Source organism: Bombina bombina, chromosome 6 (assembly GCF_027579735.1).
Source record: "Bombina bombina isolate aBomBom1 chromosome 6, aBomBom1.pri, whole genome shotgun sequence".
NCBI classification, from domain to species: Eukaryota; Metazoa; Chordata; class Amphibia; order Anura; family Bombinatoridae; genus Bombina; species Bombina bombina.
Window position 1 is genome coordinate 863,946,848 of NC_069504.1, and position 26,913 is coordinate 863,973,760.

At 38.0% G+C, this 26,913-nt stretch overlaps 1 protein-coding gene across 1 annotated transcript; it reads left to right on the plus strand.

Moving 5' to 3' along the window:
- The first annotated feature begins 1,512 nt into the window (after nt 1-1,512).
- Nucleotides 1,513-22,077, plus strand: SLC25A11 (solute carrier family 25 member 11). Its single transcript, XM_053718318.1, has 8 exons — nt 1,513-1,670; nt 4,317-4,469; nt 4,816-5,022; nt 10,354-10,444; nt 11,337-11,427; nt 11,512-11,611; nt 13,908-13,959; nt 21,430-22,077. Exons 1-8 carry the CDS (start codon nt 1,603-1,605, stop codon nt 21,583-21,585), a joined length of 918 nt encoding a protein of 305 aa, XP_053574293.1. The 5' UTR covers nt 1,513-1,602; the 3' UTR covers nt 21,586-22,077.
- The last annotated feature ends 4,836 nt before the right edge of the window (nt 22,078-26,913 follow it).

A 26,913-nucleotide genomic window follows, 5' to 3' on the forward strand; every position in this document is an offset into this window, starting at 1 on the left:
CCCCCTGTAACACCCATAAGCACCCCCTCTGTAAACTAAATAAGCTCCATCAGCCCCCCTGTAACACCCATAAGCACCCCCTCTGTAAACTAAATAAGCTCCATCAGCCCCCCTGTAACACCCATAAGCACCCCTCTGTAAACTACATAAGCACCAGTGCCCCCCCATGTCATCCTCATAAGCAGCCCCTGTGTAACCTACATAAGCCCCATCAGCACCCCCTGTAACCCCCCATCAGCACCCCCTGTATCCCCTATAAGCACCCCCTGTGTATCTTATGTAAGCCCCATCAGCACCCCCTGTAACCCCCATAAGTTCACCCCCCCCCGGGCACGGCAAGTCGGCGGCGCGCGATGGATCAATTTGGAAATTGAATGGAGGTGGGCAAATCAAACGGACTACGGACCGATCAGATAATACATAGGAAAAAAGCGTTACTGCATTATCTGATCCGCGTGTCAGTGAAGTCACTGTCTTGACAACCAATAGGGTTGTTAGTGTTTCCAGTGCCTTGTCTCTGATAAGTGAGGAGTAGGGCCGTGTGCACATGCGTGGCATTGTTCGCACAAGCGCATTGAAGATTACAAGCCATAGAATTCCTCGACCCGTTGTGTAGCCTTAAACAGCTGTTTTGAGGATGTTGGGCCTCTTGCGCATGCGTAGTGAGCGACACACACCTCCAGCAGCTGATTCACATCACCGGAAGTGATGTATGTCCTGCATTCTTATGCAGTAGACAACTTATTTTAGAACACCGGCCCATTTTTGGTGAACAACCTGAGTTGTTCTTGTTGATTGGAGGATAAATTCACCCACCAATAAACAAGTGCTGTCCAGGGTCTGAACCAAAAATTGTCTGGCTTTTTAGCTTAGATGCCTTCTTTTTCAAATAAAGATAGCAAAAGAACAAAGAAAAATTGAAGTAAATTAGAAAGTTGCTTAAAATGGCATGCTCTATCTGAATCACGAAACAAAAAAATGTGGGTTCAGTGTCCCTTTAAGGTTATAGAAATTAGCATATGAGCCTGGTTTAGCTTTCAACAAAAAATATCAAGAGAACCAAATTTGATGATAAAAGTGAATTGGAAAGTTTTTTAAAATTGCATTCTCTATCTGAAACATGAAAATTTAATTTTGACTAGACTGTCCCTTGATACAATTAAAGAAAGGGATAAAGTCAAGCTCTGCCAAAACCAAAGATGTCCGATTATGTCTGCAGTCAGTGAGAGATTTAGCCAACATCCTAATCTGTTTATTTACATTTCACAGAGTCCAGGAAAAATTATGTCATTATAGCCAGGTTCGTCATCGATGAGTACGATACATTTTCCCAATTCAACTTGACAAGCCACTAACATTATTGCCAAATCCAACAACTTGCCCGTATCTAAAATGTTCGTTTTGGCGTCACATTACACCTCCGTCGCTTTTTCCCAAACCTAATATGGCCCCGGGTATAAAGGTCAACGAAGAATTGCCATTTTCCAATATGTCTGCCAAATCATCATTCCTTTACATCACCAGGTTGCGCCTCCCTCTTTTTCTCCCTCCTCCGGTGTTACGGTGTCACCTTGGGGGTCTCTCCAGTCATTCGGTGGAAAGATGGCAGACAGTGGGAGGCAGCGGACCTCCCCCAAGGCGGTGAAGTTCCTTTTTGGGGGACTGGCTGGGTAATTGTTAAATAATAATGTTAACATCAAAAAGACCGTGTGCATTTCGTTACATACATCATTTTTTTTGGTGTGTTTTGTTTTGCATATATGCCTAAACATGCCTTTATCTATGTATATACTTCTTCAGAATACTGTCAAAATGAATTTTAGATAATTAAATTATCGTGAAACAGTAAAATAGTATTTTGGAATGATTGTATGCTCCATTGTATCGGTTATTTTCATAACAATCATTAAAAAATATTTTAAATCCTGTAAAAGCGTGTCTATTATTTAAGCTTTTAGAGTTAAAATAATAATAATAATCTTATTCTCTCGGGGTTGTGCATTGGTATAATGGTTGCTTGGATAGCTTCAAAAATGTGATAAAACAACTTTTCAAACTTATTTTATTGAAATCAAATAATTCTCTATTGCTTGCAATCCTATTTTGGTAGAATGTTTTATCTAAAGCAATATTTCAAGAAACACTTAAAACAGCCTTTTTGGAATACTGGTAACTTTTTAAATACAATTTTAATTGTTTAAAAGGGCTCAATAAAATATTCAATCATACTGCAAGACAGACTGTAGTGCATACTGCTAGATCTAGAATATAACCTTGCTGCCTGTTAATTGCTAGGTCAGTGCAGGAGGTCATTTATACTGTAGCTGTCATTAGTTACTGTACAGTAACAGATAAGAACTTCAAAGTTCAATATATCCCTGGACTGCAAAACATTGATTTTGCTTGAAGTATATGAGAATTCTTTGAAACTTTTTTTTATTTTTGTACACATCTTTTTTTAATGCAATGTCTAATTGCTAATATACTATATGTAGTAAACGGTGTTATAGTAATTGCTGCCTGTTGGCCATGATGAGCTGAAAATAGATTTTAGCTGTTGGCTCCTTTTAGTAGACCAATCAAGAGGACTATATGCAGATTAGAGTCTACTATCAGCTGTTACATTTATTTAGTTTTAAACTGTTTAACAAACTTTATGTAGAGTACACTGGTAGTAATATTCTTGCGTATCCCATATCTTAGACTAATGGGTGGGTTTTTATTATATACATTTGCTGTTACTGAGAGAACTTGAAGATACATGGATAACACACTTTATATCATACTTATAAAACCTAGAAATTAAATGAACAGAATATCAAACACCAGTTTCTTTTGTGTAAACTTGTGCAAAGCATTTTGATGGAAATATATATTTTTACAAAAAAAAGTATTTAATGATCCATTTTTTTCTTCTTCATTACACAAAAAGATTACCTAAAAGCTGTTAAAGGTTTATTAAAACAAACAGGAAATTCAGGTTTGTGCATCATTCATAATGCTTTATTAATGCTTACTGACAAATACAACTCTGTTCTTGGCAGAGTGACAAGCCTATGTAGACACAAAGTAGAAAGTGTGTGTTTTTTTTCTTTTTTTTTTTTTTTTCTTGTGTGACCGATTTAATAATTAAAATATATTCTCATTGTCAAACCAATTGCTGGAGACCACAAATGATGTGTTTGTGTGTATTTTCCCAACTGGGTGGCACAAATTAATTATTCAAAATATTATAACATTTTATGTTCCTTTAATTTGCGCTTTGGATAGGGTAAAGTGATGGTAAATCCTATTTAAAGGATTTTACCAGTGGAACAAATAAAAGTCATGTCGGCTTTTTTCCCGCGTGGCGATTGGCTAAGAGGTGCAGCTCAGTGTGGCGTACGCTGCAGACGAAGGAGATTTTAGCATGAAGTATGTTATACTTAATGACTGAAAGTCCCCTTTATTTGTTCCAATGGTAAATCCCTAGTATTTCAGACACGCTAGGATTTACCATTACTTAAAGGGAGACTGAACCCAAGTTTTTTTTTCTTTCGCGATTTAGATAGAGCATTCAATTTTAAGCAACTTTCTAATTTACTCCTATTCATTTTTTCTTCGTTCTATTGCTATCTTTATTTGAAAAAGAAGGCATCTAAGGTTTTTTTTTTTTGGTTCAGAACTCTGGACAGCACTTTTTTTATAGGTGGATGCATTTATCCACCAATCAGCAAGGAACAACCCAGGTTGTTTACAAAAACGGGCCGGCATCTAAACTTACATTCTTGCATTTCAAATAAAGATACCAAGAGAATAAAGAAAATTTGATAATAGGAGTAAATTAGAAAGTTGCTTAAAATGTCATGCTCTATCTGAATCACGAAAGAAAAAATTTGGGTTCAGTGTCCTTTTTAAGGTAACATAAAACCCAAGATATTTCTTTCATGATTCTGATAGAACATACAATTATAAACAACTTTCCAGTTTGCTTCATTCTCTTGGTATCCATTGTTGAAGGAGCATCAATTCAGTTATGGGAGCTAGTTGCTCACATCAGGTGAGCCAATGACAAGAGGCATATAATGTGCATTTACCAATCAGCTCCCTGTAGTGCTTTGTTCCTCCTGTGTCTACCTATGTAAGCTTTTGAACACAATACAGAAAAACGAAGCAAATTTAAATAGTAAATTAAAAAGTTTTTTAAAATTGCATGTTCCATCTGAATCATGAACGTGTAATTTCAACTTTACAAACTGATGTAATGGTAATTGGGTATTATGTATTTTCTGGTACATGTATGAGTTTGTAACGTCTAATTGTTTTTTGTTTTTTAGAATGGGAGCAACTGTTTTCGTTCAACCACTAGATCTAGTGAAGAATCGTATGCAGTTAAGTGGTGAAGGTGCGAAAACTAAGGAATATAAAACTAGTTTCCATGCAGTTGGCAGTATTTTACGAAATGAAGGCCTACGGGGGATCTATACTGGGTAAGAGAAAAAATGCGGTTTAATGAAAATCCGTTTTAACCCCTGCAGAGGGTCAGACACAAATCTCAAGTCCCACTCAGGACCCACAATGCATTGCTGCTGTTGCTCCAATAGGGAGCAGCATAAACATTTAGCTGCGACTCATGGTCAGTCTATGCCCCGTTCTATATAGTTTTGGCATAGCTCCAGCTTCTGAATCTTAACTATGTGTTTGATATGTTTGCTGTGGTTAAACATAGAAATCAAGGAGCATTATTGTAACAATCAAATGATCTATACAATTTGTGTTTCTTTTCACCAACATATCCCTTTAATGCTCTGCTGACTTTATTATATTTCTCTTCAGACTGTCTGCAGGACTCTTACGCCAGGCTACGTACACAACCACTCGTCTTGGTATCTACACTATCCTGTTTGAAAAGCTAACAAAGGACGACGGCACCCCCCCAAACTTCTTAATGAAGGCTGCCATTGGCATGACAGCAGGGGCCACAGGTGCTTTTGTGGGCACCCCAGCTGAAGTGGCATTGATCAGAATGACTGCAGATGGAAGGTAAAGCCACTGTTTTATGCTAACTTTCTTAGACATATGGTTATATATATATATATATATATATATTTATTATTATTTTTTTTTTTTGTGGAGGTACTGAAAAGCCTTCCATTTTTAAAGGGATGTAATACCCATATTCTTAAAGGGACAGTCTACACCTTTAGAGATCTTAGTCCCACCTTAGATAGAGATGCAAATAGCCTCCTGCACCCTTTCTATATCATGCAGCAGAAACAGTAGTTATTTTATAAAGAATATTGTTTCTGGCCACTTCGAAATCGCCGCCAAACTCCAGCCACTGATGACGTCATAGGCATGATAAAAAAAATAATTATTCTTGTTGTAGTTTACCCTTGGAAATGGGAACTTTCATGTCATCTTTTCATGTAAAATGGCCATTGAATGCTGTTCGTCCTACATGAAGTTAAATTATCAGCAACGATCAACATGATAGCACTTATCGTATTCTCTAGTAGTTAACAAGCAGCTTAGGGAACTTTGCGCCATGTTTTCGTCAACTAAAATGTCTCTGGCTGTATCACTGAAGCAGATCTTGCTGGACTTTGAGCTCCTAAAAAGGTAACTGTGTAGGAGCAGATTATGCATTTGAAAATAAACGAGCAATAATACAAATTAAAGGGACCTAAAAGTGCAAAAAGAAAATGCTTTAATAGTGCATTTAATTATTGCTCTATTGCTTGCATAACTACTGTTTAACCCCAGCAAAGGCATTAAACACAGTTAGCTCCATAGCAGCAATGCTCTACTAGCAGCTAGCTGTACACATCTGGTGAGCCAGTGACAAGAGGTATTTGTGTATAGGGACCAATCACCAGCAAGCTCCCAGCAGTGTACTATTTCTGCTGAGGATATGTACCTATGCTTTTCAACAAAGAATTCAAAGTAAATTGAATACTGGAAGTGAATTTTAAATTCTTAAAATGGCAAAGCTCTAAATAAATCATGAAAGTTTAATTTTGACTTTATGTCCCTTTTTAAAAAGGACATTAAAGTAACTTTTTATATATGTTGCCTTGTTCAGAGGAGGATTGCCTGGTACTTTGGTGCTGGACTGACCTTTGCTAAGCAGGATCAGATTGATACTTCAGGAAAGTTCACCTCTTTGGAAAGCACAGTTGGGCTAAAACAGGCTGCTCCTAGGGGCTCTATTTATCAAGCTATGGCGAACAGGGGCGTAGATATGCACCGCTGTCTGTCCCAGCATGCCTCTGGCTGGCCAGCAATCCGCTGCCGGAATTCAGCATTGCACAAGAGCACTATTTTGAGCTCTTGTGCAACACTTGCCAGCACACAGCCAATCATGCGCGGGCAGGAGCTGTCAATCTTCCCCGGTCCCACGAGACCAGAGAGATTGAAATTCTCCACCTGAGGGCTGGAGAAGAAGTTAGGGAAGCAGCGGTCTGATAAATACTGACTGCAGGTTCTTTTGTGAGAATCTGCAGTCGTAGGGGGGCGAACGGCTTGATAAATCGAGCCCTAGGTGGTAACTCGCCATAGAACAAGCTACTGAAAGGGACAGTCTACTCCAGAATTTATATTTGTTTAAATAGATAGATAATCCCTTTATTACCCATATCCTCAGTTTTGCACAGCCAACATAATTATATTAATATACTTTTAACCTCTGTTATTACCTTTATATCTTTGCCTCTTCTGACAGCCCCCTGATCACATGGCTATTATCTATTGACTTGCCTTTTAGCCAAATAGTGTAGTGTCAGCCACAACTCCACAGGCGTGAGCACAATGTTATCTATATGGCCCACGTGGATTAGCAGTCTCTTGTGAAAAACTATTAAAGCATGTAATAAGAGGCTGTCTGTAGTGGCTTAGAAACAGGCAGAATTAGAGGTTTAAATGTTATAAAGTATATTAATATAACAATGTTGGTTGTGCAAAACTGGGGTATGGGTAGTAAAGGAATTATTTATCTTTTTAAACAATAACAATTTTGTTTGTTTTTTGTCTGACAAATTTCAAATTTCATTCTTGCACATGCTCAATAGGAGCTGGTGACTCAAAGTGTAAATATAACAAGACTGCACATTTTGTTAAAATGATGGTAAACTCCGTTATTAGTAAATGACCGATTTAAATTATTTAATACAATATCTATTAAACCGCATTAACATTCCAAGTGTTTTATATGCACTTTTATTAAAATGTATACATATTCACAAACCGTTGTAGCGCTTCATCGCTCCGCCCCTCTTATTTATTTCCCTGAAAAAAACTGGACACTTATCTTGTCTCCACCCTCTCTGCACGTCATAGAATTTGCTCATTCCCGACACTATTTTTAACGTATGCGCATTGGTGAGAATGACGTATACCAAGTAAACATTGAGTCACAAGATTCAATCTTTACTTGGTTCAGTGTGAATAAAAAATTTAATGTGATTGAGTGTGCAAGAGATCGGTCCCTTTTTATAAAATGATCATTCGTTGACAATTCTGAAATATCAGTAAGTTTATAACTATTTAATTTATTAGTAAATATAAATTACATATTTATTAGATATCACTGTTAACTTTTGCGTGGAAAGTGACAATCAATGCATGTATTGCGCAAAATCGTCACCGGATTAAAATGCTCCTGATTGGATGGGCGTATTGGTAGAATAATGTTATCATGCGCAAAGCGGATTGTATAGAAGTAAGCCTGTCTAGCGACAGGCTTGCTGATTGATCGAAATATATAAACAATGGATATGACGTCACAGGGGGGCTGGAGATAGAACACGTAAGACAGACTTATAATTACAAGATTTGTAAATTATTAGTAATATATTTTATTATATGAAATCTGGTGTGTAAATTTAATGTAATCGAACAAGACTATTCCCATAATCTATTAATATGGAGTTTACCATCCCTTTAATGTACATACTTGGAAAGTTGTTTAAAATGGCATGCTCTATCTGAATCATAAAAGTTTGATTTTGCCTTTAGTGTCCCCCTTTTTAATCTACTTTTTACCTCTGTGATTACCTTGTATCTAAGCCTCTACACACTTTCTAAGTATCTCACTTCTTTTGACAGACTTGCATTTTAGCCAATCAGTGCTGACTCCTAGGTAACTCCATGAGCACAATGTTAGCTATATGTTACACATGAACTAGCGCTATCTAGCTGTAAAAAAAACTGTCAAAATGCACTGAAATTAGAGGCGGTCTTCAAGGGTTTAACCTTCAACAAAGAATACCAAGAGAACAAAGCAAATTTGATTATAAAAGCAAATTGGAATTTACCTTCTATATATGCACAGGAATTTAAACAGTGCTTTGTAAAATATTTGTATCCCAAAAAAATGTTTTTAAAGCATTGAAACTGTTTTGCTAGTTAACCCCTTCCCGCCAGGACTTATTTGTCTACATCAGAACAAATGCTCGATTGTTCATGCAATCGTGTGATTTCAATGATGGGATTGTGTCTGGGGGGGAGCAGTGTCTGAGGCTAGGCGCGCCCTCCAGCCTGTCTACATTACAACTAAAAGGCTAGGGCGTTAAAGCCAGTGTGGTTAGGAACGGCATAGAACGTCCTAAGGGTGGAAAGGGGTTAAAAGGATATAAAACACAAACATGCTCTTTCAAGATTGAGCATACATTTTTCCATTTTACTTCTTGTATCAAGTGTGCTCCATTTTTCTTGGTATCCTTTGTAGAAGGAGCAGCAATGTACTACTGTGAGCTAGATGAACCCATTGCGTGAGACATCAAGAGGCATTTATGTAGAGCCATCAATTAGCAGCTAGCTTTCAGTAGTGCATTGCTGCATAGATAACTCCTTGGGCATGAGCACAATGTTATCTATATGCCACACACAAACTAACGCCCTCTAGCTGTGAAAACCTGTCAGATGCTTTCAGATAAGCGGCGGCCTTCAATGGCTTAGAAATTAGCATATGAGCCTACCTAGGTTTAGCTTTTTCTACTAAGAATACCAAGAGAACAAAGTAAATTGGAAAGTTGTTTAAAATTGCATGCCCTATCTGAATCATGTAATTTTGACTAGACTGTCCCTTTAAGCAGCACTGTCTTTTTAAAGGGACATGAAAATATTTTTCTTTCATTATTCAGAGCATGAAATTTTATTACCACCACCACCAATTTTACTTCTATTATCAAATTTGCTTAATTCTTTAGTGTCCCTTGTTGAAGGAGTAGCAATGCACTACTGGAAACTAGCTGAACACATCGGATGCACCAATGAAGAGGCATTTATGTGCTACCACCAATCAGCAGCTAGCTGCCAGTAGTGCATTTCTGCTACTTGGTGTGCCTTTTTAACAAAAGGATACCAAGAGAATGTAAATTAAAATTGCATGCTCTATCCAAATTATGTAAGATTTTTTTTATTTTTTTTTATTTTGACTTTAAAGTCTCTTGGCTTATTCATAGAAATGGTGAGTTTAAAATTACAATGAAAACCCTTTGAACAAGGACTTAAACTTCATCTAAAGATTATGACCTAGATTACAAGTGGAGTACAAAAATATTAATGCATTGCTGATCCTAAGCCTACATAGGTATGTTTTCCAACAAGGGATACCAAGAGAAAAATGCAAATTTGATAATAGAGGTAAACTGGAAAGTTGTTTCAAATAATTTTCTTTATCTGGATCAGAAAATAATTTTTGGTTTCATTTGCCTTTTTTTTTTTTTTTTTAAAGGGACAGTATACACCAATTTTCATATAACTGCATGTAATAGACACTACTATAAAGAATAATATGCACAGATACTGATATAAAAATCCAGTAGACACTACTATAAAGAATAATATGCACAGATACTGATATAAAAATCCAGTATAAAACAGTTTAAAAACTTACTTGGAAGCTCCCAGTTTAGCGCTGTTGAAAAGGTTAGCTGGAACACCCGCTGAAAGTAATTCTATAGCAAAAAAAGCAGACCCCCCCCTTACTTTGCATATGAAAAGACTCGTTACACAAACGGGAGGAAGCTGGAGTAGGTATACATCACTATTCTCCTAAAACTTTGTGGCTTGGTTAGGAGTTTGAAAATCGGCGCAATGTTATTTAAGAAAATAAGCAAAACTATACATTTAAAAAAAAAACTCTATGGGCTATATAAATGGATCATCTACAAAACATTCTAGAAAAATCTAGTGTATAATGTCCCTTTAAGGCAGGATCAAACAATATACTTCAGGATACTTCTTCTTCGTGCAAGACATATTGATCGAATTATTGCCAAAGGTTAAAAAGTCACGAAAAGAAAGTGTAGAGATATAAGGATTAAAGAAAAGGATAATTGTTTTAATTTTGCTCTTTTTAACCCTCTACAGGATGCCAGTTGATCAGAGACGGGGGTACAGCAATGTGTTCAATGCCTTGGTACGGATGTCTAGAGAGGAAGGTGTAACTACACTTTGGAGAGTGAGTATTGGCAGGCTGGCGTTGCTCTGTGTACACGTAACAACTAGTAGCAGTGTCTGCTTGAGGGAGGCTGTCACTTTTAATGCTTGTGTTGTGTAAACATTACATCTGACATTCCATATGGGAGGTGAATGCTGCCATTGTCACTGTATTAGTGTGCATGACAGTCATGTGGTGTCGTGTTCTAGTGTATGTAAGGGAGAGGCTGTTGTATCATTCTGTTCAAGGTATAAATATAATGCTGTTGTAGTGTGTGGAATAAAGGAGGGGTAGCACTGCTTTTAATTGGGCTATATTTTATATCAGGGGCCTGGCAAGCTTTTATGAGCTATCTGTTGGAATAATACTAAGGTCAGTCATGCCAGCCTCAAGGTTTGATAATTTATTAATAATAATGACGACACATTAGATCCCTGGCTCTACAGCCCTATTGTCAGCGTTCTACTCACACCAGATCGGACTGTAAACTGTTTAGTCTTTTTGAAAGTCTATCTGCTGCTTTGGTTTCCCTTGTCCATGGCGTACCGTGTCTCAATCAATGTGTGAAGGGAATGTTCAAGGGGAGTGAAGAGGAGGTTAGCATTGGCCTGGCAGCAACACTACTTGACAGCCTAGTAGAAAAGAGATGAGTGTAGCATTAAAGTCTGGGTTAACCCCTCAGTGCAGCATCGATTGCTATTTTATGGTGATAGCTCTGGGCACAGGGTTCCCACGAGCTTGTTAGTGCTTTGCATACTTGTAATGGTACATTAGTGTGGATGGGAGATTGGAATTGACACTGGCACTAACTTTGTGCTGGTGGTTTTTTTTTTTTTTGTTGGTTTTTTTTTGTATAGTTTATGATGCAGCAGAGCACAAGTGAAAGTTGACACTATATCTCCTTCATTCATAGGGTTGTGTTCCCACCATGGCTCGAGCAGTTGTTGTCAATGCTGCCCAACTTGCATCTTACTCTCAATCAAAGCAATTCCTTTTGGACTCGGGTGAGACATAGAAAATAAATTTTACATCAGATTAACAGGATTGTTGTAGAATACAGTACTCATTGTACAGCATTATCCCTATAGGTTACTTCAAGGATGACATCCTTCTCCACTTCTGTGCCAGTATGATCAGTGGTCTGGTAACTACTGCTGCCTCTATGCCAGTGGACATTGCAAAAACAAGGTTTGTAACCGCTTTTAAAATGTAAAGAACTGTCTCATCCACCTCTGTTCAACATAAATGGACATGAAACCCTTGAGACGCTAATATAAAAGGTTAAATTATTCATATTAAAAACATTCCAGCATACTTTCATAATGTATTTACCACCTTTTACTGTAATTTAATTGAGGGTTTTCCATTTCTGATAATTGGAAATACAGCAGACTTCACAAGCCTAACCTTGTCACATATCTGTCTCGAATTTGACTTTTTGGCTAGCCTTAATTATGCAAGTAACAAACCTTGATTGGCTTCTCCAAGTAATTTTAAGTGGAGGGTGAAGTTTGGTGATTTAAAAAAAAAAAAATTGAAGCTGACAAGGTGTTAAACTGTTTAAAAAGCTTTCACATTCAGCCCATGGGGTCAACTTATTATTGTGCGGACGGACATGATACAATGTAGCGTATCATGTCCGCTGCACATCGATAAATGCCGACGGCATTTATCATTGCACTAGCAGTTCTTGTGAAATACCGCCCCCTGCAGATTTGCGGCCAATCGGCGAATAGCAGGAGATGTCTATCAACCCGATTGTATTCGATCGGGCTGATTGCTGTCCGCCACCTCAGAGGTGGAGGGCGAGTTAAGGAGCAGCGGTCTTAGGACCGCTGCTTCTTAACTTCCGCTTCAGGCGGAACTGAAGCGGAATGGGTCAAAAGCGGCATTCGCTGCTTCATAAATCGACCCCATATGTGTGTACACTAAACAAAACTTGTATTTTATAGCCCTTTAATACTTGTCTTCAGTTTCTTGCTATTTGTGTGTCCCCCCCCCGATGAGTCGATGAGTCAGCATTTCAAGCTCACAGATCTAGTTTACCAACATTTAGCTTTGGTCATGCAGGCTCTTTCAACATAAATCCCATGGCTCTGTTTGTCTGCTTACAGTTAGTGTGGCAGTTAAAATTGAAATGTGAATGGGTGCATTTCAATTTTAAATACACTTCCATCAACAAAAATGCTTCTAGTAAAATGTATTACTGTTTTTAAGCAGCATATGTACATATGCTGTGAGAGCTATGCACTGGTATTAAAACAGCACACCTCTTGAGTCAACAGTGGCTGTTTGACTCAAATGAAGTCTTCATAGACACAATACACAAAGCTAGCTCTCTGAGCTTGAATGCTGCTCGCAGCATATGTGTGTATGCCAGTGAAAAATAGTAACGTATATTAAAGTGATAGAATGGTCAAATTAAAATGTGCAAGTATACCTTTAAAATTTAACTTTAAAGGGACAGTAAACGTTCATACGTAATAGCCCCTAAATGAAAGATTAATATTTAAAATATAGATAAGTTTGCAGAGCAAAAGCGCAGTGGAAGCATTTTTATTTTATACTTGCCAAAAACGCATCTTCTGGCCGCCTACGAATCCGAAGCTTTTTTTCAACTGTTGCCATCATTGCCCCTGCAGCCAACAGTAAAGAGAACGTCCGTCTTCTCTGATTTAGACTGCGCACGTTCCTTCTCGACCCTGCGCATGCGCACTAAAACTATCCAACAGCCATATACACAGAATCTCAATGCTTCGTGCATTGAGATTCTGTGTTTGAGATTGAGCGGCGAGTGCATGCGCTGAGGATGTGGGAATGCGCGCTACAGTTTTCAAAATGGGCGGGAAAAAACTGTTGATTGACATGACCTCCCTGCAGCACTCGCTATTAAACATTTTTTGGGGCTGCATGGGCGGATAGTGGAGCGCAAATTATGTAAGGTTGGTTTTTTTTTTTTTTTTTTTTTAAATCTTTATTTTAAAACTCTTCCATAGCTCTTATGCTCTGCAATTTAAGATACAAATTAATTTAAGAACATGAAGTGCTTATTACTAATAAATTTAGATGAACGTTTACGGTCCCTTTTTTAATGTATCAGTAGAGCATGTGAATTTACACAACTTTCCAATTTTATTTCTGTTCTCAAATTTGCTTCATTCTTATCTTATCCTTTGTTGAAATGCACATCAAGATAGGCTTAGGAGCAGCAATGTATTGCTTTGAGCTCGCTGCAATAGTGCATTGATTCTATTTCAATAATGGATACAAAGAGAATAAAGCAAATTTGATAACTGTGACTTGGAAGCTTGTTTAAAATGCTTTATCTTTCTGAATCTCAAAAGAAAATATTTGGTTTTGCGTCCTTTTAATTCCCAAGGCTAGCTCATTACCTGCTTAATCAAACTACACATTTTGAAGTATTTGTAGATTTTCCTTCAGTATAGAATTATTAGCTTTATCTTTTTTCTTTTAACTGCAACAGAATACAGAACATGAGGATGATCGATGGAAAGCCAGAATATAAGAATGGATTGGTGAGTCAACAGTTTGCTAAAGTGCAAAATCATAAATGTGATTATACTCAATCTGTAACCCTTTAAAGGAATGTTTTAATGCAAAACTTACATGTAACTTGCCTAAATACCTGTGTTTAACCCCTACAAATGTTGTGGGACTATGGCTTCTGATAGGCTATGTACTGCTTGGGAGCCGTCTCTACTTTACTGTCACGTTGATTAAAACATGTAATTTTTGCATTACTGACCCAAGCTAGCATTGTGTTTAACCTCTACAAAGGAGTAAAGTCAAAATTAAACTTTCATGCAATTTTAAAGACCCATCATACAGTAGATGTGCATAAGACAATGCAATAGCACTTACTCTGAATTTTAAAAGAGCAGTAGATATATTTTTTCTTTCTTTTTTTTTTTTATGACACGAGTCCACGGATTATCTTAATTACTAATGGGATATTCAACTCCTAGTCAGCAGGAGGAGGCAAAGAGCACCACAGCAAAGCTTTTAAATAGCTCCTCCCTTCCCTCCCACCCCAGTCATTCTCTTTGCCTACGTTAACAGCAAGGAGGTGGTAAATTAGGTGTTAGAAAAGATTCTTCAATCAAGAGTTTATTATTTTTAAAAGTAGTGCAAGATTGTACTGCTTTGTTCTAGGGCGTGGCCATAGTCCATATCAGTCTCTTCAGTAGAGCATTGGTGGCTTTAGAGCAATGGGAACTTGTGGGACATAATTCTCACTGCACCTCCCATATATTGATGCTGCCCTGCCTCTGGAAAACCTGATAGATTTTAACTCAGGACTTTTTCTTCATTCACAGGTCCATGGGAGGGATAGGACCTCTCAAACCTGGAATCTGCCTTGCTGCCAGGCAGCATATGAGGTAAGTGCTGACTCTTTTTCTGGGGGAAAATGGAATCTCAGAAATAAAGGAGGGCACTTTATTTATTTACAAGCCTCATTATTATTATTATTTTCATAGTCTCCCCTTGGGCATAGGGGACATTTGGGCAGCGTTGCAGCAGGCACTGGGGCTTAAAGAAAATGGTGTCTCAGGAATAAAGAGCACTTTATTTATTTTGTGCATGAGACAAGCCTCATTATCTCATAGTCTCCCCTTAGACATAGGGGACATTTGGGCAGCGTTGCAGCAGGCACTGGGACTTATGGAAAAGGGAGTTTAAAAAAAAAAAGGGCACTTTATTTAGGTTATACATGGCTCCCTTTAGGCATAGGGGACATTGAGCAGCGTTGCTGCAGGCACTGGGGCTTATTTTACTGTCATTGGTGGTTCCACATCTCCCGGCGGGTTTTTAATTTTAGAGCCGACCGGGAGATTTCCTTGGCCACACCCACGATGGGCGTAGAGTAATTGCGCGCCCTTTTTACTCCGCTTCAGGGTAACTGGATCTATGCATGCGCATATCATTGCTGCGCATATTTTCCTACTGAAACTTTCTGCGTAGCTACTCCGGAGATCGTCTGTGAAAGGAATCAGTTTTACTCGATTCCTGCTCAGAGGACATAGGCACCTCAACAGAAGTGCTGCTGAGGTGTAGGGGTGTGGATACATTCATTTTTAAAATTATTATTACACAATAATACTTAGATGTTTTTCTCGGTAAAAAAGTTGCATTTTATTATTTAAAGAGACAGTAACGTTTTTAGTTGGGGGTTGTTTTGTTTTTTTTTTTGCATTTCTAATAAAAATGTATCTTTGGATGATTAAATTGTTTCAGTTTAATGTTAGAAATAGACCTAGAGGTTTTACAACATGACTTAATGCCAATGTGGAGCCACCAATCCTTTTTCTGTTCCTCATGTATTGAAAGAACTTTAAGATACAGGGATAAACTTTGTTCTGAGACAACATTTTCTAACGAAGACGTTGTTCAAGAATCTAACGACAATGCTAAATATATAACGCAGCTTTGTTTTCAAGCGTCCCAGAGTTTACCGCCCTTACATTCAGTGCTCTGCACTTCCTCTCAAACGCCCGTTGGAGTTGGCGTACAAGGAAAATCAGATATTCAGTAAGCGAGGTTTCTGACGCAGTTGTTGCTTTTTCGGAGGACCCCTCCCAGAAGCCTGAGGAGGATACCGTAGTAGCATTTGATGAAATTTCAGATTCTACCAGTGTAATCCCTCTTGCTGATACTGAAGGTGTGGCTTTCAGGTCTTAGCTAGATCACCTCCGTCTATTACTTAAAGGGACAGTAAAGTAAAAAAAATTTTTTCATGATTTAAATAGGGCATGTCATTTTAAACAACTTTCCAATTTACTTTTATTACCAATTTTGATTTGTTCTCTTGATATTCTTAGTTGAAAGCTAAATCTCGGAGGTTCATGTGCTAATTTCTTAGACCTTGAAGACTGCCTCTAATCTGAAAGCATTTTGACAGTTTTTCACCACTAGAGGGCGTTAGTTCATGTGTTTCATATAGATAACATTGAGCTCAGGCACGTGAAGCTCCTAGGAGTCAGCACTGATTGTCTAAAAATGCAAGTTTGTCAAAAGAACTAAAATAAGGGGGCAGTTTGCAGAGGCTTAGATACAAGATAATCACAGAGGTAAAAAGTACATTATTATAACTGTGTTGGTTATGCACAATTGGAGAATGGGTAATAAAGGGATTGTCTACCTTTTTTAAACAACAAAAATGTTGGTGTTTACTGTCCCTTTAAGGAGGTTTTAGCTATTTGGATAACAGCGATTCCACAGTCGTGGTTTCTAAGAAGTCCAGTAAGCGGAACAGATATTTTGAGGTTTCTTCCTCGATAGCTGGGTTTCCTGGCTGATCTCAGACCGGACTTCTGAGATCATTGCTAAGGAGTGGAAGAGGTTTCCCATAGCTGACTCTGTTAAGGGGGCTTGGCAAACAGTCCCTAAGGTGGAAGGAACCTTTTCCTCCTTAGCTAAGAGATCTACTATTCCCATAGAGGATAGTTGCTCTTTCAAAGATCCTATGGACAAGAGAGATTATTCATAAGGATGTATGTACACCAGGGCTCACAATGACAGCCAGCTGTGTGCATTGCTACCGTCTCTAGTGCGGCGGCATCTCGGTTTGATGCATTGTCTGATGCTATCAGGACAGAAACTTTGCTGGATGAAATCCAGGATATGATAAAGCTATTTATTTTGCTAATTCCTTTATTACGGATGTTTTCCTTCAAGTTATTAAACTGGGAGCAAACATTTCCGGTTTCTCTATTCTAGCTTGCAGAACCTTAGGGTTAAAACCTTGGTCTGCGGATGTGTCGTCTAAGCTTTTAGCAATCCTTGCAAGGGGAATACCTTGTTTGGACCTGGCTTGATGGAAATTATCTCTGATATCTCGGGAGGTAAAGGTCATCTTCTCCCTCAGGATAAGTGAAACAAACAAAGAGGACGACAGAGTATTTTTTGTTCCTTTCAAGATTTCAAGGGAAATTCTTCCTTTTCCGCCTCCAAGCAGGAACAGTCTATACCTTCATGGAGACCCAATCAGTCTTGGAATAAGGGAAAACAATCCAAGAAGCCTGCTATTGAACCAAAGTCAGCATGAAAGGCCTGCCCCCGATCCGGACCGGATCTTGTAGGGGGCAGACTTTTCTTCTTCGCTCAGGTTCGAGATGTTCAGGATCCCCGGGCAATAGAAATAGTGTCCCAAGGATACAAACTAGAGAAGCCTTCTTACACTGTGTAGGAGACCTCTCCAACCTGGGAGTGATTGTTCCTATTCCGATACAGGAACAGGGTCTGGATTTTATTCATATCTGTTCGTGGTTCCCAAAGAAGAGGGAACTTTCAGGCCAATTTTAGATCTTAAGAGTCTAAACAAATTTCTTAAAGTACCGTCCTTCAGGATGGAAACTATTCGTTCCATTCTCCATTTGATCCAAGAGGGTCAGTTTATGACAACAGTGGTTTTTAAAGGACGCTTACCTGCATGTTCCCATTTACAGGGATCATCACTAGTTCCTAAGATTTGCCTTTCTAGACAAACTCTTCCAATCGGGTCTCTTCCATTCGGTCCTGCCACAGCTCCCAGAATTTTCATTAGGGTTCTGGGATCGCTGTTGGCGGTGCTTCGGTTACGGGATTGCAGTGGCGTCCTATCTGGACGACATCCCAGTCCAGGCGCTATTCTTACAACAAGCAAGATCCACACACAGACATTATGTTATCCTTCCGGCGATATGACGGGTGGAAGGTAAAATTGGGAAAGAGTCCCTTAATCCCTAATACAAGAGTAACTTTCTTGGGAATTATAACAGTTTCCCTATCAATGAAGATTGTTCTGACAGAAGTCAGGAAATCAAAGATTATCAATACTTGTCTAGCGCTTCAGTCCATTCCTCGGCCATCAGTGGCCCAGTGCAGGGAGGTAATCGGGCTGCTGGTGGCGGCAATGTACATCATCCCATTTGCTCGGTTCCCACCTCAGACCTCTGCAGTTAAGCAGGTTCAGGCTATGGAACGGAGATTAGACGGATTTGTCTCCTCGAATACTACTGGAGTAGGAGACAAGGGATTCTCTTTAATGGCGGTTGTCTCTGGATCATTTCTCCCAGGGAACCTGCTTTCGCAGACCATCTTGGGTGATTGTGACAACAGTCGCCAGACTTCTAGGGTGGGGAGCGATCTTCAAAGCTCTTCTGGCCTGACCTCAGTTAGCCTCGGTCCAGTCTATCAGGTTCCAGTCGGACAACATAACTCCATCCGGAAGTGTTCTCCAGCCTGATTCTCAAGTGGGGTCAGCCGGAATTAGATCTCTTGGCATCAACAGAATGCCAAGCTCCCGTTATACGGGTCGAGGTCCAAGGACCCCCAGGCAAAACTGATGGATGCTCTGGCGATTCCTTGGACCTTCAGTCTAGCATATCTCTTTCATCCGTTTGCTTTTCTTCTTCGGGTTATTGCTTGAAGCAAGTAGGAAAGGCCATCAGTGATTCTCATTGCACCTGCTTGGCCTCACAGGAATTGGTATGCAGATCTGGTGGACATGTCCTCACTGCCACCTTGGAGACTTCCGTTAAGGAAGCACCTTCTAATTTGAGGTCCCTTCCTTCACCAAAATCTAGTTTTCTCTGAAGCTGTCTGCTCGGAGATTGAATGCTTAATTTTATCCAAGCAGGGTTTTTCTGACTCGGTCATAGAGACCATGATTCAGGCTCGTAAGCCTGTAACTAGAAGGACTTGCCATCATATACGGCGTATATATCTCTATTGGTGTGAATCCAAAAGCTACTCATGAAGTAGAGTTACGATTCCTAGAATTTTGTCTTTTCTCCAAGATGGTTTGGAGAAAGGGTTTATCTACACTGTAGAGTTTCATACGTTTTGCATATGAGACTGTTGGACAGCAGCCTCCAGAGAGAGTTACTGCTCATTCCATGAGGGCCATTGTTTTCTCATGGGCATTCAAGAATAGAAGCTTCTGTGGAACAGATTTGCAAGGCTGCAACTTAGTCCTCTCTTCACACTTTTTCAAGGTTCTATAAATTTGACCTAGAGGGTCAAATCTCGGCCTTATCTATTTTTGTTACACAAACGTTTGGCGGATGTCCCAGATGTACAATCATTTTGTCAGGCCTGTGTTCAAATCAGTTACTCCCCCATGGAGTCTGAATTTAGTTCTTCAAGGGGCTTTGTTTGAGCCTAGGCATTCCTTAGATATTAAGTGGTTAACTTGGAAAGTTTTATTTCTTGTCGTTTTTTTCTTCTGCTCGTAGAGTGTCAGAGCTCTCTGCATTGCAGTATGAGTCTCCTTACCTTATTTTCCATTCGGATAAGGTAGTTTTACGTAATATATTGTGATTTCTTCCTAAGGTTGTTTCCGATCGGAACATTAATCAGGAGATTTGTTTTTTCCTTGTGTCCTAATACTCCTTCCCAGAAGGAATGACTTCTGCACAATTTGGACGTGGTCCGTGCTTTAAAGTTTTTCTTTTGCTTCGGCTGAGGCCGTTTTTTGGGAGAGAGGTTCTTCAAGCAGTGGTGCCTTCCGTTTAGGTTCCCTGTCTTGTCCCTCCCGTATCATCTGTGTACTCTAGCTTGGGTATTGAGTCCCATTAGTAATTCAGATGATCCGTGGACTCATCGTGTCATATAAAACAAAATATTTATGCTTACCTGATAAATTTATTTCTTTTTTGACACAATGAGTCCATGGCCCGTCCTGTTCTTGTAAGACAAGTTGTGGGTTACTTTAAACTTCAGACACCTCTGCACCTTAGCTTTTCCTTTCTTTCCTTAACTTCAGTCGAATGACTGGAGTGGGAGGGATGGGAGGAGCTATTTAACAGCTCTGCTGTGGTGCTCTTTGCCTCCTCCTGCTGACCAGGAGGTGAATATCCCATTAGTAATTAAGATGATCCGTGGACTCATCGTGTCAAAAGAAATAAATTTATCAGGTAAGCATAAATTTTCTTTTTTCATTTCAATGTGCCGGCCTCCTGTATCATGTGACAGTGTTCCTCAAGTCAGACTTCTATATGTATACACTTATCTCACAAACTCAGTAGGGGCTGGTACCTTAGAAACTACACACATAAAAATATAGTGTACAATCGCAAATAATGTAATTTAGAAAGTCTTACAATTGCATGATCTATCACAGAGATTTTTAAACTTTATTCTTTTAAAAAAAAAAAAAAAAATTTTTTTGCTATGGCTTCAGCACTAAGCTAAGCTCTTCCAGCCGTGCACGGCACAGCTTTTTTTCAATGAGGTGATGTTTCCACCTCTTAGCCAATAGCTGTTCTTGCCCTTTGACATTATGCCGTAGGAACTTATGTTAGTGCTGAAGCAGAGGCGAAATAAAAGTATTTATATATATATATACACACACACACACACACACACACACGTGCAGGGATTCTTAGCAAAAATAAGTAGAGTTCGAAGATAAAAGAGAACAATTTTGATAAAATATATACAATTATCAAATCTTCATCACCTGAACTCTAAGCTTTAACTGAAGACAATATAAACCTAAATAAAACAGCAATTAAATGATACACTATTTGAATCATGCATAACTAATAACTACTTGTGTGGTTAATGAAATAACTGGTAATGTGCAAAGCCTTACTCATTGTTTTTTGCTTTGTGAATACTCCTAGGTACTGTGTTAATAGAAAGATGTTTTGTCGCTTAAGGAGATGTGACCGAGTTGTATGAGATTCATTGTACCACTTTAAAGTGACATTAAACGCACCTTGTATTTATGTAAGATGAAATGTACTTTGTCCCACACACTAGAGGCCGCAAATGAAAATATGTAACTCGTTTTCAAAATGCTGCAGACTACCTAAACCAGTTATTTAATTTGCTACACTTGCAGATTACAGAATTGTTTTTTTGGGTGTGGGAGAAGCACAATTCTTACACACAATCGAGCTGTTTATTGTCCTTTTAAACACATACAAATGTTACCCTTTTTGCACCCTTTAACCAGTTATGGTTTTAAAAAATCTTTTTTTTTTTCCTTTCTATTGTAGGATGTTCTAGTAAAAGTTGTGCGATATGAGGGTTTCTTTAGCTTATGGAAGGGTTTCACCCCATACTATGCTCGACTCGGACCTCACACTGTCCTGACCTTCATCTTCTTAGAACAAATGAACAAATTCTACAAGAAGTATTTCCTGAGCGGTTGAAAACAAAAATTGGCTGGGGTACCCTTTACATGAAAGGAAGAAAAAGCCCAGCAGAACAAAAACACCATGGAGATGAACGTTCACACAATTTCCTGTACAGGGGGTGCTGCAAGCAAACGTTATTGGCTTCTTATGCATTGTGGGGACCTCTGGTGTTTAAATGGTTAACTTAGTGTGTAATGGGGGAGTAGCTTTTGAACCACTCAGACTCTCTGTATACGTAGGTTTTATGGATGTGTGTATTTGTATATATATTTACACACATACATGCACAGACGCTTTTTGTTTTTGTTCTTCTAAAAACATGTCAAATATAAATTATATATTTCCCTACAAATAATTTAAACGGTTAATTTAATAGTGAGTGCTTTTTTAAACTGTACCTTTAACTGTCATGGTTTTACGGTATTCCCTATAAATTATACATGGTTTGTTTCTCTGACACAGGCAATTCCATTGTCTTAAGATGTGATAAAAATTATATGTTGGTAACATCTGTATTCTGGAAATCTCTGCATTACAGACTGTCCCAAATCATGCATCAAGATAAAATGATCTTTTAGATTAATTCAGGCAAGGTTACTAGTGGGTTTGCTTGAAGAAATCGGTATTCATTTTTTCTTCTTAAACCTCTGTCTGATCTATTTGACAAATTCATATTAAGGTCCCCATTAATTATGTTTTGCGAAGAATCAAGGTTTCTAACTAGGAAAAAGTGTCCATCCATGTTCACGGAAAATGGGCAGTGGACACGGTTCATCTGCTGCTTGATAACTAGAGTTTTAAAGGGACAGTAAACTAAAGAATTAAAGCAAAATGAAACTTTTTTTTTTCTTTTCTTTTCATGATTCAAATAGGTAATGCAATTTTAAACAACTTTCCAATTTACTTCTGTTATCTAATTTTCTTAATTCTCTTGGTATCCTTTTGTTGAAGAAACAGCAATTCACTACTGGGAGCTAGCTGAATGCATATGTGCAGTCACCAATCAGCAGCTCCTGAGTATACCTAGGTATCATTTTCAACAAAGGATATTCAGAGAACAAAACAAGTTAGAAGTAACTTGGAAAGTTGTTTAAAATCACATGCTCTATCAAAATCATGAGAAAAAAATTGGGTGCAGAATTACGTAACAATGATAGTCATACTTGTGAAAATAAGTTAAATTAAAGCTTTAAAGGGACACTAAACGTAATTTTTTTTTCTTTCATGATTCAGATAGAGCATGCAATTTTAAGCAACTTTCTAATTTACTCCTATTATCAATTTTTCTTGGTTCTCTTGCTATCTTTATTTGAAAAGCAGGAATGTGATGAATAGGAGCCGGCCCTTTTTTGGTTGAGAACCTGGGTTATGCTTGCTTATTGGTGGGTAAATGTAAGCCTCCAATAAGCAAGCACTATCCATGGTGCCGAACCTAAAATAGGCTGGCTGCTGAGATTTACATTCCTGCTTTTAAAATAAAGATAGCAAGAGAATGAAAAAAAATTGATAATAGGAGTAAATTAGAAAGTTTCTTAAAATATCATGCTCTATCTGAATCATGAAAGAAAAAAATTGGGTTCAGTGTCCCTTTAAGCCCACCAAACTTTACCTGTATTGCCTTCCTCTTTGCCAATGAGGGATTTTTAATCTCATCACAGGTTTGTCTAATCACTGTGCACCTGATCACACTGTTCGACTAAATGTAGTTTGCTCCTGCACTACGAAGAGATTTTAGCTGCTTTATTCCGGGCAGGAGTTCACTACATTTTAGTTGGAACAGCGCTTTTTGGTGTGCTGTGATTAGACAGTGAGCCTATGATGCAATATATAAAGGGACAGACTAGTCAAAATTAAACTTTCATGATTGAGATAAGGCACTGGTTTTCAAACCTGGTCTCCCTAACAGGCCACATTTTACGGATATCTGAACTGGAGCACAGGTGAAATTAGCTGATTAGTAAACATAATTTTATCTGCTCTCATGCAAGGTAATCCTGAAAACCTGACCTGTTGTGGAGGCCTGAGGACAGGTTGGAAAACCAGTGAGAGAGTGCATGCAATTTTTAACATTCCAATTTACTTTTATCAAATTTGCTTTGTTCTCTTGGTATTCTTTGTTGAAAGCTAAGCATAGGTAGGTTTATATGCTAATTTCTAAGCCCTTGAAAGCTTCTTCTTATCCTTGTGCATTTAGACGTTGCTAGTTCATGTGTGCCATATATATCATTGTGCTCAATCCTATGGAGTTAGTTGAGTCAGCACTGATTGGCTAAACGGCAAGTCTGTCAAAAGAACTAAAATAAGGGGGGGAAGTCTGCAGAGGCTAAGATACAAGGTAATCACAGAGGTAAATTCTATTAATATGTGTTGGTTTTGAAAAACTGGGGAATGTGTAATAAAGGGATTATCTATCTTTTTAAACCTTAATTCTGAAGTAAACTGTTCCTTTAAAAAAAACAAAAGTAAAAAACTACTTGGCACCGCAGGTAAAGTAAGTAAATGTTTCAGGACTTAATTCTTTATTTGTATTTATTTTTAAAGGGTTGATGGTCCTTATGATACATAATTTTGCACTATTTAGATAATTATGTAACATTAGTTCCTATGGTTACTGTCCCTTTAAATATATGTGGTTGTCCCATATTAGTGATTAAAAAGACAGTCAAGTCCAAAAAAACGTTCATGATTTAAATAGGGCATGTAATTTTAATCAACTTCCCAATTTACTTTCATCACCAATTTTTGCTTTTTTGGTATTCTTAGTTGAAAGCTAAACCTAGGAGGTTCATATGCTAATTTCTTAGACCTTGAAGACTGCCTCTAATCTGAATGCATTTTGACCACTAGAGGGCATTAGTTCATGTGTTTCAGGTAGATAACATTGAGCTCATGCACGTGAAGTGACCTAGGAGTGAGCACTGATTGGCTAACATGCAAGTCTGTCAAATGAACTGAAATAAGGGGGCAGTCATCTGTAATTACCTTGTAGCTAAGATTCTGAGGTAAAACGTGTATTATTATTATAACTGCAGGTTATGCAAAACTGGGGAATGGGTAATAAAGGGATTATCTTTCTTTTTCAACAACAAAAATTCTAGTGTTGACTGTCCCTTTAAGCATACACAAAGTGGCAGTATCACCTTATATTTCAATGTTGGTGCTAATGTGCAGCTGATTCTATCAGTATGCGGTAATGCACTGATACACTTGACAATTTAACTTTGATTTTTTTATGTAAATCGAGCCATACTCGAAGCCTGTTCCCAGTTCAGATGCATAAATATAAATCAAGGGATGCTATACAATGGCACACTGTTAAAATGAATGCATATGAAGGAATACGACTTAAAGGGAAACAATGGGATATTGTTACTTTGGTTGTGTGTATATATATATATATATATATATATATATGTGTGTGTGTATCTATAAATCTAGCATTTAGTGTTTCAATTTAAACAGCTTTTACATACTTCTCTTGTTTAAACATACATTTCAAAATTTGTGCACTTTTCCCCACATCTGTATTGGTGTAAAGCAACAAGCTTCCCCAACCTAGACAAGAAAATGTTATTCTACTCAGCCAAGGAACATCCGATATTAAATTAATAAAAGCCCCTAATACATGTGAAAAGTCTTTCAGATTGATTAGAAAACAGTGTGTACAATGCCCCTTACGGAAAATATCTTTTTAAATCCACTAAAATATTAGTTGCAACTAACATAAAGAAATTAGAGGGGGACCCAATGTGGAGGGAACGTTTAGAGGGTAGGGAACGGATCATGTGTGGGGAGTTGGGCAGCTGCCAGTACCTAAGATGGAGGGAATTGGTTAGAAGGGGGAGGGTTAGAGAGCTTTGTGGGAGGATCAGGGAGGTGGAAAGGTAAGGGAGTAATCCTTCACGAAGGACAATAATAATAATTAAAAAAAAAAAAGTGTAAAACTGCATGCTGCCAGTACGTAAGATGGGGGTGACGGGGGGAGAGAGAGCTGTTTGAGAGGGATCAGGGGATGGGAAGTGTCAGGTGGGAGGTTAATCTCTACGTTAAAGCTAAAATTAACCTTACAAGCTACCTGATTAACCCCTTCACTGCTGGGAATAATAAGTGTGGTGCAGAGCTGCAATTAGCAGCCTTCTAATAACGAAAAGCAATGGCAAAGCCATATATGTCTGCTATTTCTGAACAAAGGGGATCCCAGAGAAGCATTTACAACCATTGGTGCCATGATTGCACAAGCTGTTTGTAAATAATGTCAGTGAGAAACCTAAAGTTAGTGAAAAAGTGAATCATTTTCTTTCTTCTATGATAAGCGCTTCTAAGCATTCTGAAGCCCAATTCCTCTCAGAGTACAGTGTTTGTCAGAAGGGGTGTGAAGAGAGTATCACCTGTTGATTATATGGTTTCTCTTACAGGAAATCTTTTTAAGGGTTCACTGTTATCGGTCGTAGGGATTCATTTCCTACCTCCCTTTTCAGATTGACGATATACTCTTATATACAATTACCTCTGCTGATAATTTTCAGTACTGGTTTGGCTATATGTGGATGGGTGTTTTTCAGTAAGTATGTATCTATCTTTGTTTAAGACACTCAGCTATGGTTTGGCGCTTTATGTATTAATATAAAGTTTTAAATATATGTATTTTACTTATTTGCCATGAGTCAGGTCTATGTATATTTCCCTTTTGCAGTCTACAGTTTCAGTATAGTAATCATGTTTGGGAAGTTTATTTATTTAAACTTTTTTCTTACCCGGGGTTCATTCTTTTTCTAATTTGACTTTCATTTTTGCGAAAGCGCAAAAGGCTGTTTTTTATTGCGTCATTCTTGGCGCAAAATTTTTTGGTTCAAATTTAGTCATTTCCTTCATCTTTTCCGTAATGCGTCAAATAATATTTTATCCCTCTATTGCTCTCTATTTTCATGCATTTTGAAAGCTATTATGCCTGCTTTTTTTTTTTTTTTTTTTTTTTTTTTTTTTATTTTTTTTTTTTTTTAAATAAAAAAAAAATGCTACTATCTTTGTTTTTCTATCTAATGAAACAGTTACATTGTGGAAATGGAATGTTTTGCCTAATGTTGTTTTTCTTTTTCTGTTACATTTTGCGAGATTTCTCATTCTGACTCTGATGTTACTGTAGAAACTATGATGCCCTGAAACACAATTCTACAAAGCTAAGTGTGTTCTTTTCATTAAGCTGTTATTTCTTCAGCTCCATTTTGTGTCATTTCTTTATCATGTTTTATGCTAGTAATGTTTCTACATCTACAATGGCATTTACTGTTTTTACTTGTTCAGTTTATGTATTTGATTTCATCTGCAAACATCACATGTTATTTC